The sequence below is a fragment of the Leuciscus leuciscus genome (assembly GCF_965113295.1).
Source record: "Leuciscus leuciscus genome assembly, chromosome: 1".
NCBI lineage: Eukaryota > Metazoa > Chordata > Actinopteri > Cypriniformes > Leuciscidae > Leuciscus > Leuciscus leuciscus.
The window spans coordinates 38,566,148-38,582,747 of record NC_138725.1 but is presented as its reverse complement, the minus strand read 5'-3'; the positions used below and the strand labels follow the sequence as shown (position 1 = coordinate 38,582,747).

The 16,600-nt window shown below is 43.6% G+C and overlaps 1 protein-coding gene across 3 annotated transcripts in view; it reads left to right on the top strand.

Moving 5' to 3' along the window:
• The first annotated feature begins 11,979 nt into the window (after nt 1-11,979).
• Nucleotides 11,980-16,600, top strand: part of LOC309506898 (uncharacterized protein) — a 136,402-nt gene continuing 131,781 nt past the window's right edge. For 2 of the 3 annotated variants that reach the window (XM_082180907.1, XM_082180908.1), the window contains exons 1-3: nt 11,980-12,141; nt 12,238-12,582; nt 12,674-13,021. In XM_082180907.1, the coding sequence (XP_082037033.1) occupies nt 12,093-12,141; nt 12,238-12,582; nt 12,674-13,021 (742 nt within the window). In that variant the 5' untranslated portion in view covers nt 11,980-12,092. The remainder of the gene's footprint in view (nt 12,142-12,237; nt 12,583-12,673; nt 13,022-16,600) is intronic. The other variant, XM_082180906.1, reaches the window with a different exon arrangement.

The following is a 16,600-nucleotide window of genomic DNA, read 5'->3' as shown; positions in this document are numbered from 1 at the left end:
CCGTGAGCAGTGCTTGGACTGAAGCTTGTGAGAAGAGTTTTCAGGATCTAAAGGTGCGTCTGACCACTACTCCTGTGTTGGCTTATGCTAATTTTTCATTGCCTTTTATTTTGGAAGTGGATGCCTGCCAGAACGGACTTGGAGCAGTGTTGTCACAGGAACAGGAAGGGAAAGTGAGGCCTCTGGCGTATGCAAGTAGAACACTGAGTCAAACTGAGAAGAGGATGCCAAACTATAGTTCTATGAAGCTCGAGTTTCTTGCTCTGAAATGGGCAATGGCGGGGAAATTTCGAGAATATTTGCTGGGCCATAAGTGCATTGTTTGGACTGATAACAACCCTTTGAGTCATTTGAGCACCGCAAAACTTGGTGCAACAGAATTACGGTGGGCAGCCGAGTTAGAAGCGTTTGACTATACCATCCGGTATCGACCAGGGCGGGCCAATAGAAACGCAGATTCCTTGTCAAGACAACACTCTCCGGTGGATCAGGTTCTCCCAGGAACTTCGGTTCCAGTACGGTTGGAGCAGGCTATAGGTCAGACACCAGTCATTGCTTGCCAGTCATAGATATCTGTCTTACCAGCCTATGCCATGAACGATCTTGCTAAACTTCAACAAGATGACCCAATAATTGGTGCCTTTTCTCCATTTTGGCAAAACAAACAAAGGCCAGATCACATGGAACGACATGCATTGAGTAAGTCTGTATTGGAATTAGTGCGACAATGGGAGCGTTTGGAGGAGAGAGAGAGGGTATTGTACCATAGGACTTCTCGTCCTGATGGTGGAGAGGAGGTGCTACAATTGGTATTGCCAGAATCTCTACAGGAGGAGGTGTAACAGCAGTTACATCAGGGGCATGGTCACCAAGGTATTGAGAGGACAACTGAGCTGGTACGTTCAAGGTGTTACTAGCCTGGGATGTATAAAGCAGTTAAGAAGTGGTGTGAAGAATGTGAACGTTGCACGTTGGCTAAACCAGCACATCCTCCGGTGAAGGGACCAATGGGACACTTGATTGCTGCAAGACCAAATCAAATTCTAGCAATTGATTTTACTTTCCTGGAGCGTTCAAGGGATGGGAAGGAGCAAGTACTAATAATGACTGATGTTTTCTCCAAATTTACGCAGGCAGTTCCAACTTATGACCAAAGGGCTTCCACGGTAGCAAATGTCCTGGTGAAGGAATGGTTTTGCCGGTTTGGAGTTCCAGTTCGTATCCACTCGGACCAGGGTCGGAGCTTTGAAGGGGCATTGATACAACAACTTTGTGACCTGTATGGGATACAGAAGACCCGCACAACGCCCTATCGTCCTCAAGGCAACGGCCAATGCGAAAGGTTTAACCGAACACTGCACAGCCTCCTTTGTACGCTTCCAAAGTCTGCTAAAGTTGACTGGCCTAAGTATTTGCCTCAATTATTGTTCTCTTATAATACCACCATACATCAGACAACAGGCGAGTGCCCACATTTTGTAATGTTTGGCCAAGAACCTAATTTGCCAGTTGATTTTCTCCTTGGAAGAGTTCCACAGTCGACAGCAGGGACCGTAATGGACTGGATGGAGGAACATCGGGAGCGATTGCAAGTGGCCTTTGATGGTGCGCAGGAGAGAATTCAAGCGGCAGCACAGTTGAGGAAAGAGAGGCATGATCGGAAGGGTTATAGCTGCCACTTGAAAGAAGGTCAGTTAGTTTATCGAAGAGACTGCAGTAATCGAGGTAGAAATAAAATACAAGATGTCTGGAGTCCGACAAAGTACACAATAATTCAAGCACCCACGGAAGGAGGAGTTGTTTATTCTATAGCCCCTCCAGATAAACGTACACTGGTAAAAAGGATACATCGTACTATGTTGAAACCTGTGCCTGATGTTTTGCCCTTGTATCCTTCTCCATGTATGGGCCCTGAGTCTTTGCAAACTGAGAATATCGGAAGAGAAGAAGAAATGGAGGATGGACAATGGATTTGTGTCCCACTGCCAGAAGAGACTCCACCGGCTACCGTGCCAGTCCCAGCTGTGCCTCCCCCTGGCCGTGCAGAGTCTGTAGCTGGACTATTACATTCTGATTACCGGCAAGAGGCATCGGGTAGTGGAGTAAATTTCCCACGCAGGTCTGCAAGAGAAACCGCAGGGACACATTCCAATCTTCATCGCTTGCCTAGGGCTGTGGGGACTAGTGCAAATGGGGCTGTGACTTTCTCTGGTCATAGTGAGGGGGTGACAATTGTTTTTAGACCCTGGATCTAGGTTATTTTAAGTTATTGGGTTAGTTTTTCCTTTGTGTTTTTTTTTGGGGGCGTTTATTTTATTTATTTATTTTGCCGACGGGGCGTCGACACAGAGGGTGGGGATGGATTGTGACCGAGTGAATAAGGATTCTGTACGGGGTGGGCGTGTGTTTAGTTCACTATAAATAGTGCAACAGTCAGTAGACGGTACAACCTCTTGACGTTCTGACCTTTTCCGTCTCCTTCCGGTATTGTGACCCCGAAGCGCCATAGCGAGGTAGAAAGTCCTTGATGCAAGAGTGAGAGCACGTGGGCGTTTGAATGGGGTTAGTGTCGAGCGCTGGATGCCGTGTTTAACCCATAGCAACGAGCTGTATTACCCCGTTTATAATTCACTTTTGGAGTACATCAGAGGGAGGAAGTCCTTGATGCAAGAGTGAGAGCACGTGGGCGTTTGAATGGGGTTAGTGTCGAGCGCTGGATGCCGTGTTTAACCCATAGCAACGAGCTGTAATACCCAGTTTATATTTTACTTTTGGATTTTATCAGAGATCTTTCTGTTTGGAGTCCTATACATGTGGACCTCTGACGTCTAGGCCCTGCTGTTTTGTTTATGATTTATTTTTGTAAATAGTTTTTTATCATTTGAGTTTGGTTTAGACCAACCGCTGTGGTGTATGTGATGCGTAAATGGGAGTTTTAATCTATATCCCTTTTTGTCTTAGGAGCCAGCCTGTGTGGGAGTGCCTTTCTCTGGGGTCGTCTGGGCTTTTCCCTTCACTGCATGTGGCGTGAGATTTCCTGCACTGCATGTGTATTGGTTTGGGAGTGTAGAGTGGTTTGTATTATTCACTGTACTTTTCTTAGAAGTGGTTTTATTAATCTCATTGAGAACCGTGCACGTGTGGTGTGTACTCTTAGGGCGGCGGGTCCGTGGCCCAATGATTTTTCCTCTTTTTCACACAGGCTTGGTCTCTCCTACTGTAAGACGGGTGGGTTGTGAAATCTAATTGACCTAACGTCTATGTGTATTCAATTCTTATTCCTCTTTTTATATTATTAATAGTTAAAAGTGCTTGATTCAGAGAATTATGCTTCATTGTCAATAAAATTATTTGAGCTTGAAAGCCACGTCTTCGTTCTTCTATCAAGTATTGTCTATTTGAACTTGTGTTGCTGTTATTTCCGTGGGTATATAACCCCGGTGGCGTGGTCGGGACTAAGTTAGGCAGAAACGTCATGGTTACACTTATAAGACACTCTAAGGTATGAAAGTAGAAACCAGATGCATGCACAAAGTTTGACTGATGACTCACATGACTGTCATAACGCTCTCGGTTACTAACGTAACCTCGGTTCTCTCTAGATGAGGGAACGAGTGTTGCGTAAGCTAGCTTACGCTACGGGAAAAACCCTTTTCTCGAGAATACTGAAGCCAAAAATTATTTTTTTTGAATTATTATTTATTTTAAATGTATTATTATTTTACAAAAAATATTTATTTAAAAAATAATAATAATTTTGCATTAGTTTAAAACGCATTGCTGCATAAGCAGACCTAGGCAGAGCGACTCGCGCGCCTATTGGTTGCTCAGCAGCAACTGCTGCAACCTATCCAGGGCCTGCTCGTGACGAAGCACCAATGAGGGCGCGGGCGCCCGTGCGCGTCACGTCCCGCCAGAATGGGCGTGGCTACAGGCTATAAAAGCAGGCCCATGAGGTTGTTCTCTGGTTTTTCAATCTGAAGCGAACCAGAAGTAGCACAAGCACGGCAGGGTTACGCAACACTCGTTCCCTCATCTAGAGAGAACCGAGGTTACGTTAGTAACCGAGAGCGTTCTCTTACGAGAGTACTCTCGTGTTGCGTAAGCTAGCTTACGCTACGGGAACCCAATGTAAAACGCCGTGCGTGCTAGAGAAGGTCCACATGCACGTTCCCAAGGGCATGTGCCCGGGGACAAACGTAAGTGGTAATATCTGGGCCGACGAGGGGTGGGCCCAGGGAGTGATAACCATTCCAGAGTGTGGGAATGGGTGCTTAATACAGTAGAACAGCCAGGGACATCCGTGGGCTGAACTAAGAATGATAACACTGCCTGTCAGCCACCTGACCCCGAAGGACAGGTGAAAATCGATCACAGACAGGAAGACCTGGTCTGTCGATCTGGAGCCTGTGTATAACACGAACCACACACAGTCTGTGTCGATCTGCAGCGAAAGCGAACAGAGCTAGTATGTTAGACTGACAACAGTTTAGCCTGTAGGGCAGGCACCTCCAGGTTATAAAACCTGATAAATGTAGACGGGGAGGCCCAGCCCGCCGACATACAAATATCATGGAGAGAGACTCCGCGAGACCACGCCCATGACGAGGCCATGCCTCTGGTAGAGTGTGCTCTGACACCCAGAGGGCAATGAAGGTTCTTAGACCTATAAGCCATAGCGATAGCGTCAACTATCCATCTGGACAGGCTCTGTTTCGATGTGGCTAAGCCCTTAGCGCGGCCACCAAACGAAACGAAGAGCTGCTCTGACTGCCTGAAAGCATCAGACCGTTCGACATATATTCTCAGCGCCCTGACAGGGCAGAGAAAATTCACATCGTCCTCACCCTCAGATCTCGGAAGAGCTGACAGTGAAATGATCTGTGATCTGAACGGAGTGGAAAGCACTTTGGGGACATAACTGTGCCTCGGTTTAAGGATGACTTTAGAGTCATTAGGCCCAAACTCCAAGCACGAAGCACTCACAGAGAGTGCGTGAAGGTCACCCACTCGCTTAACTGAAGCGAGAGCCATGAGAAAAGCGGTCTTCAGGGAAAGATACTGCAAATCCACGGACTGAAGGGGTTCGAAGGGTTCGCCCTTCATGGCATCCAGGACCAAGGAGAGGTCCCAGGCTGGAACCAGAGGGGGCTGGGGAGGATTTAACCTTCTAGCTCCTCTTAGGAACCTAACAATGAAGTCGTCTCTACCCAGTGACCGGCCATGTAAGGGTTTTGTAAACGCAGCAATGGCCGCCACATACACTTTGAGCGTGGAGGGGGACCTGCCCTCGTCCAAAAGCTCTTGCAGAAAGGAGAGAACCTCTGTAACGCTACAGCGCTGTGGGTCTAAGTTTCGGGCTGAGCACCAGCCGGAAAACACTGACCATTTAGAGGCGTAGAGCCTTCTCGTAGAGGGTGCTCTAGCCTGAGTAATTGTGTTCAACACTGTTCAGCGGGTACCCGTTGATGGCCCATGCATGCAGGGCCCATAAGTCGGGGCGCGGGTGCGAGATCGCGCCCCTGGCCTGGGAGAGGAGATCTTTCCTCACCGGAATCGGCCACGGGGTCGTGCTCGTCAGTTGCATCAGCTCTGAGAACCACACTTGATTCCTCCAGAGCGGCGCAACGAGGAGCACAGAGCATTTGGTCTCCCTGATGCGCTTGATTACCTGTGGTAACATCGCGATCGGGGGAAACGCATAGAGCGGACGGCTGGGCCAGTCGTGGGCCAGCGCATCTCTCTGTTTCATGAAGAATACTGGGCAGTGCGCGTTCTCCGTCGACGCAAAGAGGTCGACATCCGCTCTGCCGAAGATGTCCCATAGTAACTGGGCTATCTGAGGGTGCAGGGACCATTCCCCGGGGGGAACGTTGTCCCTGGACAGCATGTCTGGTCCCACATTTTGGCAGCCCGGGACATGCGATGCTCTTAGTGAGCGCAGGTTGTGATGGGCCCACAAGAGGAGGCGTTCCGCCAGCTTGTGAAGGCTCCGTGACCTGAGACCGCCCTGGCGGTTGATGTATGACACCACTGACATGTTGTCCGTGCGGACCAAAACGTTGTGGCCTTTGAGGAGGGGGAGAAAGTATCTCAAGGCATTTTCGACCGCTTTCATCTCCAGACAGTTTATGTGTAGGCGCCTTTCTGAGGCTGCCCACAGACCAAACACTGATCTGCCCTCGTAGAGGGCGCCCCAACCTGAGTTGGATGCGTCTGTCGAGATTACTTTTCGTCTCGAAGTCATGCCCAGATCCACTCCTGACTGATACCAGTCTGTCGCCTTCCAGGGATTCAGTGCTGTGACACAGTTCTGAGTTACCCTGAGGCGAACGCGGCCAGCGGACCATGCTCGCAACGGGACCCGCGTTTTCAGCCAGTGCTGCAGCGGGCGCATGAAAAGCAAGCCCAGTTGAAGCACTGCCGAGGCCGAAGCCATAAGACCCAGCATCCTCTGAAAACGTTTGAGAGGAAAAATGCTGCCGGTCCTGAAAGCTGCAGCTGAGCGCTGAATCTGCAGCGTGCACTGTGACGTCAGCCGCGGTGTCATTGACACAGTGTCTAAGTCTGTTCCCAGAAAAGAGATTCTCTGGCTGGGAGACAATAAACTCTTGGTCCAGTTGATTTGGAGACCCAAATCCCGTAAATGGTCGAGTAATAGAGCCCTGTGCGCTATTAACTCTGACTCTGACTGGGCTAGAATAAGCCAGTCGTCCAGATAGTTCAGTATTCGCATTCCCCGTTGTCTCAGGGGAGCGAGCGCTGCATCCATGCACTTCGTGAATGTACGGGGTGCTAAGGACAGACCGAACAGCAGGACGGTGTACTGCTAGCTCAGACCCTCGAAGGAGAATCGCAAGAAAGGCCTGTGATGGGGCGCTATTTGGATCTGAAAGGATCCACAGAGATAAACCAGTCCCTCGGGCGAATTTGCGCGAGAATTTGACTGGTCGTGAGCATTTTGAACGATCTCTGCATAAGGGCTTTGGTCAGCCGTCTGAGATCTAGGATGGGTCTGAGACCGCCATCCTTCTTTGGAACGAGGAAATATCTGCTGTAAAAACTCGCTCAGTGTGTGAGGGACGGTTTCTACGGCTCGTTTCTCTAACAGTTTCGCAATCTCGGCGCGAAGTAGGTGTGCTACTTCGCTATTCACCGTGGTTTCGACCCTGGCTCGGAAGCGAGGGGGTCTGCGAGCGAACTGTAGTGAATAGCCTCGTTCTACCGTGTTTAGTACCCATTCTGACACGCCCGGCAGCTCCCTCCATGCCTTTATGTGTAAAGCTAGAGGGAGAATAACGCGCGGGCTGTTGTCGCTGTGTGTGTGTGGCACATATCTCACAGCGCCTGAGAGAGAGCGCGCGCTCATGGAGGCGCGCGCGCTTCGCACACACATAACACAGCTCGTGTCTGGTAGAGGGTGATTTACACACGGGACACGTTTTGTGTTTATTGACGGGGGCTCTGAATGAGTGCTTATCACAGAGCAGCCCGTGTTTGTGTGAAGGGATGAGCGCTGTACAGCGGGCACCTCTTCCACATTCAAAACACACACGGCGTGAGCCGAGTTTATGGATATGGGCCGTGAATGAGTGTGAATCACTGAACCGGCCGTGTTTGTATGTAGGCGCGAACACTGTGGAGTGGGCACATGACCTGCATCTATAACACCATCGGCATGAGCCGGATAAACAGACAGAATGCTCTTTCTGTGATATATTTGGGCGGCCGTAAAAACGGCCTTTGGGTACAGGCGAGCATGTTGTGTAACGGGCTCGTTGACTGTGAAATACACATCTCCAGTCACCTCTGTTGAGGGAACTGTGAGAGCGAGGCGCGCTGATTTCGATGGCGGTCCGGCCGCAGCGGGACTCGACCATCTTCGTCTTCCTAACACGGTCAGGAAGACTTTGAGGGCTCTGCCTTCAGCACAATCTTGGACCGGGGTCCCCGAGGGGGAGGCGGTCTGTGGCGGCTAGAAGAGCGTGAGCGCTGCTGGGAGTCCCTCGGCTGACGGCGCTGTGAGGCTGACGGCAGGGGAGGCTGTGGCGCTGATTTCCGATTGGATGGCTGCTTAGAGCGGCCCATAGCGGAACTGGAGCGCTTCGGCAAGAAATGCCGCATAGCCTGAGAGGTTTTCTGTACCTCGGAGTACCGCTCCGAAAACCCCTTGACAGCCGGGCCGAAGAGACCGGATGGTGCCACGGGCGCGTCGAGGAAAGTGGCTCTGTCGGACTCCTTTATGTCGGACAGCGTCAACCACAAGTGCCTCTCGGTGACAGTGAGAGACGCCATATTCCTCCCGATGGCCTGAGCAGCGGACTTGGTGGCTCGTAGCGCTAAGTCGGACGCGCTCCTGAGGTCAGAAAAATTCTCAGGGTTCGGGCCCGCCTCGTCCATTTTACGGAGAAGGTCGGCCTGATACACCTGAAGCACGGCCATCGTGTGAAGTGCAGACGCGGCTTGACCGGCGGCGGTGTAGGCGCGACCGATCAAAGCCGAAGTAGTCCTGCAGGCTTTGGAAGGCAGTGAAGGATGAGACTGCCATCCGGCGGAAGGCGGGCAGAGGTGCGTGGCTACCGGTTCCTCGACCGGAGGAATGCAGAGATAGCCTTTGTCTTTTGCGCCGTCTACTAGAGAGAGCGTCGAAGAGACAGTAGAGCGCAGCCTGTCAGAAAATGGCGCCTTCCAGCTCTTAGTGAGCTCCTCGTGGAGCTCCGGAAGAAAGGGGGCAGGCCTGGTGTGAGGCGTCGAGCGGCGGCCTGGCAGAAAGCAACCGTCCAGCCTGCTGGGTGCAGGCTCGTCAGGAAGCGACCAATCGAGGCCGAGGTCCTCCACGGCCTTCGTAAGCAGGCGAAGAAGCTCGGCGTCAAACGTAGACCGCACACCGCTCGATTCCTGAAGAGAAGGGGCGGGGTCCGGAATGGAGCCCGACCATCCTTCGCAGTCAGAAGCCAGAATAGAGCAGCTGTCCCCTTCTGCGTCATCTCCCCCCGACTCGATATGCACAGCGGGCGGCTGGCCGGCCGTGATAGAGGTGGGGGATGCAGAGAGCGATGCACACGGGTTTGATCTTGTGACAAAACAATGACACTGACACGATATGCCAGTGCAAGTAGATTTAGCTAAAACAGCTAGAAGCTGTAAAACTAGACTTAAGCCTTGTCTGTGAAACAGGGGGTTAATATTTTGCCTTTCATCACAATTTGTTTGTCTTTCTTCAGAAAAAAGTAGGCCTTGAACAAAATCAAACATTTGAGCCAGGGAAGTTTCTAAAAATGTGGTTGATTTTACACTGAATGGCCCAGTGCAAGAAAAAACTCCCTTCACCACACACTGCTCTTGAGACAACTTATTTTTTGAGACTACTATGGAGGGAAAAAACAACAACAATTAAATAATCAGCTTTAAAGGGTTTCAGGGTGTCACACGAGTGGCTCATATGACAGAACCACACAACCTATACAACCAGATGGACTGTCATCACAAACATCGCTGCACAAAATCAGAAATTCACCATTAGAGGACAAATACCAGATCTCAGATCAGTAGTTAAACTCACTCTGACGTGGTCGTGAGAGGACCTTAAATGAGGAATGCTAAAATATTACCCGAGTAAAATAATGTCACTGAGTCAAATAAAACACAAAATATGCGTTTTAAAATTTGTCTAGCATTTGTATTCATAGTAGCTATATATACTGTTTTTTTTTCTCAGTGTAAATAATAGCTATGTACAATAAAGTGACTGAAGGGTAAATGTGTTTATGCTGCCCCCCAGCGTCGCAGATTTAATAATAAAAAAAATTTAAAAATAAAAAACCTACACAAGGTTCAAACAATCTCATAATTACGTCTAGTATTTAAAAAAAAAAATACATTACATGAGTTTTGACAAAGAGATTGTGTTGAACAGCTCGTGTTATAACTGACATTGCTTGTAAAGTAACTAAGTGTCTGCTGCTATTTTAGCAAAACAAATACCAAATTATTAAAACATTTTATAAAAAAAATTTTTTTTTTTTTAAAAGGGATAAAATGCTACAAATATTCAGCTCTAAGCAGTTAATTATGGATTTTCTAATGTGGGATAGCTTGCGCTGAAATCTGGGACACTTTGTGTTTGCTGTCTTTATCAGTTTTGGCTAAAAAAAAATTATAAAAATGTTAATTACAAATATATAACACAAAAATGTTATACTATTTAAAGGATTTATTAAAAATATTTCAGATTTTTGTCAGCAACAATAATAACCATGCAATAGAAGTCAAATATTCAAATAAATAAAACTTTGGAACATGAAATGTCTTAAAAACTATTGTTAAAGGAGAAATTCACTTTTAAAAAAACTTTTGCTGATAATTTACTCACCCCCATGTCATCCAAGATGTCCATGTCTTTCTTTCTTCAGTCGAAAAGAAATTAAGGTTTTTGATGAAAACATTCCAGGATTTTTTCACATATTATGGATTCCATTGGGACCCAAACGGTTCAAGGTCCAAATGACAGTTTCATTGCCGCTTCAAAGGGCTTTAAACGATACCAGACGATGAATAAGGGTCTTATCTAGCGAAACGATCGGTCATTTCAAAAATAAAATAAAAAGTTGACGTTTTATAAGCACAAATGTTCGGCTTGCTCTGTTCTGTGATGCGCGTTCGTGACGTCACGTAATACGCAATTACGTTGAAAAGGTCACGCTTGAAAAATTGAAGAAAATGTTCTTTTTGGCTTTTTAATATTAAAACACTCAGGATGCGCACACGAAATGGGCATTTTAAACGATAAACTGACACAAATACATTTGAAAATGTTTATATGGTCCTCCTTCCGCACATTTGTAAACACATCAAACTTGACCTTTTCAACGTAATTGCGTATTACGTGACGTCACGAACGCGCATCACAGAACAGAGCAAGGCGAACATTTGTGCTTATAAAACGTCAACTTTTTATTTTATTTTTGAAATGACCGATCGTTTCGCTAGATAAGACCCTTATTCATCGTCTGGTATCGTTTAAAGCCCTTTGAAGCGGCAATGAAACTGTCATTTGGACCTTGAACCGTTTGGGTCCCAATGGAATCCATAATATGTGGAAAAATCCTGGAATGTTTTCATCAAAAACCTTAATTTCTTTTCGACTGAAGAAAGAAAGACATGGACATCTTGGATGACATGGGGGTGAGTAAATTATCAGCAAAAGTTTTTTCAAAAGTGAACTTCTCCTTTAACTTGTTAGCTTCTATAGGCTACTCTTCACATGGAGTTTAGGACATGTATTTTCAAAAGCATGCATTAAGCAAATTGTAATGTAAAAAAAAAAAAAAACAGCCCTTGCAAGTCCAGTATTCCCCTTAGTCCAAAGTTTTGAACCTGATCTTAAAAAAATAATATTGCTGCATTATAAGCCCAACATTTTAACAAAAATACATGCATGGCATTTAACTTTCTTAATGCACATTTTCCTATTTTAGACTGTCCCACAATTATAACAACTTTTTCTGAAGTGGGACGACAAAGATTGCTTTAAATAGAAAATATTCTTAACACATTTTAACAATATTATTGTAACATTTGATGTACAAATACATCACAAACAATTTAGAACATTGTTTTATTGAACGGATTTAAATTTTAATGTTAAGAGATAACTGCACTGAAGTTTAGGTGTCCCGTTTTAGTCAGTGTCCCACATTACTCTAATCCACCCCTACCAAATTTGTATGTTTGTAAAATATCGACGTCTAAATTTGAAAGCTGGATATACAGATACAGAAACAACAAGAGGAACTTCGCTGTGTCTGTTAAACACGCATTTAGTCATATTACCATTTCTTTTTGTGTGTGTGTGTAATGCTAGTTGTTATTGTTCAAGTAGGCTATATCAACTGAAACCGATAAAGCGCCAGCCGAAAGTGACGCTTGTGATTAGAATCTGACGCGCGCATAATTTAAGAAAGCGAAAGTAAGCTAAAAGCGGAAGCGGAAGTCTAGACGTGGCCTCGTGTGAAAAGACTGCGTACAAAAACTCTTGATGGTCATGATGAAATTATGATTTTATTATAGCTCTTTTTTTGTGATTGTAAACTATGTACATTATGTTTATTGTAATAGCAATACTCCTGGTATTCGCTGATGGTACGTATTATCACTTTACGTTGATACGCGAAAATAGCCTTCGAGTATTTCTTTCTCGTTTATTAAAGCTGTCAGTTCTCTATTATTTCTCTATAGGCTTCAGTGTGCACGGTCCACGTGATCCTCTGGTTGCTCCTCTGGGATCTTCAGTGGTTTTGCTCTGTTATGTTGATGAACCTTTACCAGTGAAAGATCTGGAGGTGGAATGGAAAAGAACAGACTCAGAGACTCTGGTTCATCTGTTTGTAGATGGTGAAAGTCGAGCAGAGGTCCAGCAGCAGGATTATCATGATAGAGCTCATTTCTTTACTGATCAGATTCAACATGGAAACTTCTCCCTCCGTCTGGACAATCTGAGAACAGAAGATGAGGGAAAATACACATGTAAAGTTTACAGTGAGCAGGATTCTGGTGAGACTGTGGTTCAATTAAAAGATGTTGGTGAGTGTAAGCCACTTGAATTCTGATAAAAAATGTAATCAAATGGCATTTTATGTATTTTATGTTTATGTTTAAACCATTATTTTTACAGAGCGTCTGCTGGTATCAGGCTCGAGTCGCTCCATATCTGCGTATGATGGAGAGGACGTCACTCTGAACTGCACTGTAGACTCTCACATCAAACCTGAACACATTGAGGAGGTTTCATGGAAAAGAACAGATGTAGACATTCCGGTTCTGCTCTATCAAAACAATGAGACTTTTCCAGATTCATCAGATGAACAATACACAGACAGAGTTGAGTTCTTCACTGATGAAATCCCCAAAGGAAACTTCTCTCTCAGACTGAAGAGTGTCAGAACTGAGGACAAAGGAGTTTACATGTGTGAAGTGTTTGCTGGAGTACTTTCAGCCAATGCAACTGTAGTACTGCAACTGGGTGAGTCGACAAAACATGGCAAATAAATAATGCAGTCTGTTAACACTAGCCGACCTTCTTCAAAGGCTATTGTGTAAACAAGATGGTACTTTAGCTATTTACACTTGGTGCGAAAAGTATCTACATTTTTGTACATTTGGCGCCAGATTTAATTTAACAGGGTAAATTAGTGTGAAATAGCATTAGCAATGCCATAAAAGCGTCAATAGGAGTGTAAAGTTCTGCAGCATAGTAAAACTAAGCGTTGTAAGCTCCATATTTTGTTTACTTTGGGGAGGAGACGAGGTGGGAATGCATGCAAAAAGAATCTTCCGCTGATTAGGATTTCTAAAGGGAATTTTGAGCAGGTTCTGACATACGTATGGTTTTACAAATTGGAAAACTTTTCAGAGAAGAATTGTTCTCATTCATTCCTATTGCCAGTTTTTTCTTTGTTTTAAACAAAACTCATTTATGCAGTTTCACCTATAAATTGTGTCCAGCCAAATTGATTATAGGTAGGACACTGGAAATCTGGCAGTTGGATGTTTTAGAAAATTATCTATAAAAAAATCTTGAGCTCAAACTTGACTTTTGAACATTATTTTGAAGTTACTGTACTCTGCCTTTGTATTGTCTGCAAAAAGTGAGAAGTCACACCAAGGCAAATGACAATAACTTCCACATTATCAATATTTGGTTGCTGATCACCATTTATAAAATATTTATAAATGGTGATCAGCAACCAAATATTGATAATGTGGAAGTTATTGTCATTTGCCTTGGTGTGACTTCTCACTTTTTGCAGACAATACAAAGGCAGAGTACAGTAACTTCAAAATAATAAATCATATTAGCACCAAATCTATGAAACCTTGCTGTAAAAGAATGGCCAAATTTTTACAGTATCATACCATTTTCCATTAAAACAGTAATATACCATAGGAAACAAGGCATTTTCGAGAAAATAGCCAGGAATATACTATGAATTAACAGCACTCAAAGTCACACAAATCACACCCTATAACCTCATCCACTATTCATTAGTTTACTAATATAGTCCACTTTACAGAGTGAATGAAAAGTGAGTGAATTCAGACACTGATGAACCCCTGCTGTTAACAAGCAGAATCACTGAAGGCCAAGTACAGAAAAAAGAGAAACACAAGAACTACAACAGACTTCCAGCCACATTGAGTGTGAAACCAGTTTACAAACCAGTTTGGTTTCAACATTATTTCTTTCATGTGCATTCATGTACAAAAGTACTTGTTGAGAATTAACAGAAATTTAGATGATGATGTTTTATTGAAAATAATAAACTTTGATCAGTTGAGCTCTTGACCCTTGACTTTATGACATTAGTTTTTCTCTGGCTGCTGTAACTGTGTGTTTACAGTTTTTTTTATTCGATTTGGTATTCCATAAGCTGTACATTTTCAAATCTCTTAGTACAAAAATCCAAACTTATCACTCTTGTAACACAGCTAGTCATTATTTTAAAACCTGATGTAATACTTTCATTCAGTTGCACATATTTTAAGTCCACATAATCATTGTTTCAAACACAAGACTATTGTAATATGTAATCACTGAAACACAACAGTATGATCTTCTTTCAGTTTAGTACTTTTAACAATCAGTTTATTCAACAGCAAACAATGCAAGATACATGTTTCAAATCACTCTTGTTGCTGAATTAATTACAGTAAAACAGGCTAAAGTTGCCTCATTAGAACACTTACATTACCTAACTTGGTGATATCTAGTGTGTTTAATCAAAAGGTGTAATGAAGTAGCCTATGACACAGACATGAGGATTTGATGCCATCTGTCTCCCTTCTATTGATGCATCTCTGATCAATCTGATGTTACAGTACACAATCTTTGACTGTTTCCTCTCCCTCTAATAGCTCTCTCTCTCTCTCTCTCTCTCTCTCTCTCTCTCTCTATCTCTCTCTCTCTCTCTCTCTCTCTCTCTCTCTCTCTATATATATATATATATATATATATATATATATATATAACACAACACTTTTATAACACACTTTATATAGGAATATAAAGAATTCATTATATTTGGTAATCCATATCGGAAGGAAGTTCTATAAAAACTTTCTATAGAACCAATATCTATAGGTTTACCAAATGATTCATTGAGTAACCATTAAGTTCAGTTGGATTAAATAATAGACAAATGTATTAAACGGAACAAGAGATGCAAATCAAAAGTTTGATAGCAAGAGCTTTATGAAAGGCAGTTACTCTGAATGAAACATTTATATAGATGAAACAGTTATTTTGTGTAGTGAAAATGATACATTATGATTTTGTGTATTGTACTAACACAATTGAAAATATTCTGAAATGTTTGAAAAAAGTTTTGATGAACTGTTGTGATAATAGTGCTACGAGTTTGGAAAATGTACACCTTACTTGTGAAAATAGTACTAAAGCGAATAATAATAAATAAATAAAAACCTGTATAAAGCATTTGTTATGGCAAGAAAATTAGGAAATTTATCAGGTGTTTTTGGCTGTTGTGATGATGTCATAACCGTCTTGGACTTGTCTGATTCTCTGATCTCTTCCTGTATAATCTTTGGTTTTATGGGTATTTTAATTTTATATTTATTGATCATAGTATCTCTGTGAATCTACAGCATGAGATCCAGCGATTTCTGTAATCTGTATTTTTGAAGGATATTGAAATCATATAGTGCATTACAACATTTTGAACTCCTGCATGACGTGGACACACACAGAGATCAACAATCAGCATATGAATCTCAACAATGGCGACAATTAAAAGTTTCAGCGCAAATAGAACAGTTGTAACAGTCAGGAATCAAACATAAAAACATACCTGCAACACAACAAGGAGAAACATATATCCTCTGGCGACAGTGGGCATTTACATATACACATGCATCTAAAAGAGCAAACAGAAATGAGAAGTGTTTGATTCCAAAAGATGGCGTCAGCCATGCAACGCACATGTTGAGAGTTCATTACATACAATCAATATCAATTAACGTATTGTTACATAACATCCACAAACTTTAATCTTAATATTATTCGTCAAATTAACTAAAAAAAAAAAAAACGTATTTCCCCGGAGCACATTTTACCTACCACCTCTTCAGCATTTGGATAAACTTCTCTGCTGGGGGTGGGGGTGTGGTTTCACAGGTGAAAGGACAAATGACCCATACTTAATTCGCCACAAGGGGTCACCAAACAATTATTAAATGAACAAGACAGTAATTTTTACAGTAACATTTACAGTAATTTTTTAAAACCCTGTTACACCAGCATAGTAAAAAAAGTCCCTTCATGCACTGCAGCATGGACAAATTATTAAGATGAATTAAGCATTTTTTAAATATTTTTTCACCATTGTTGGAAGTTCATGTGCTAATTTTTTATATCTGTGTGTGTCTAAATGACACTGTGTGTAAAAGTGTTGGCTAGTAGAAGCTGATTTGCCGGTTGATAACAGACCCAGAGTGTCCGGTGAGAGACTTAGAGATGATCAGGTATTCGGGAATAACTTATTTATTGTCACCACAGCTCAGTACACTGAATAAATTTGACTTT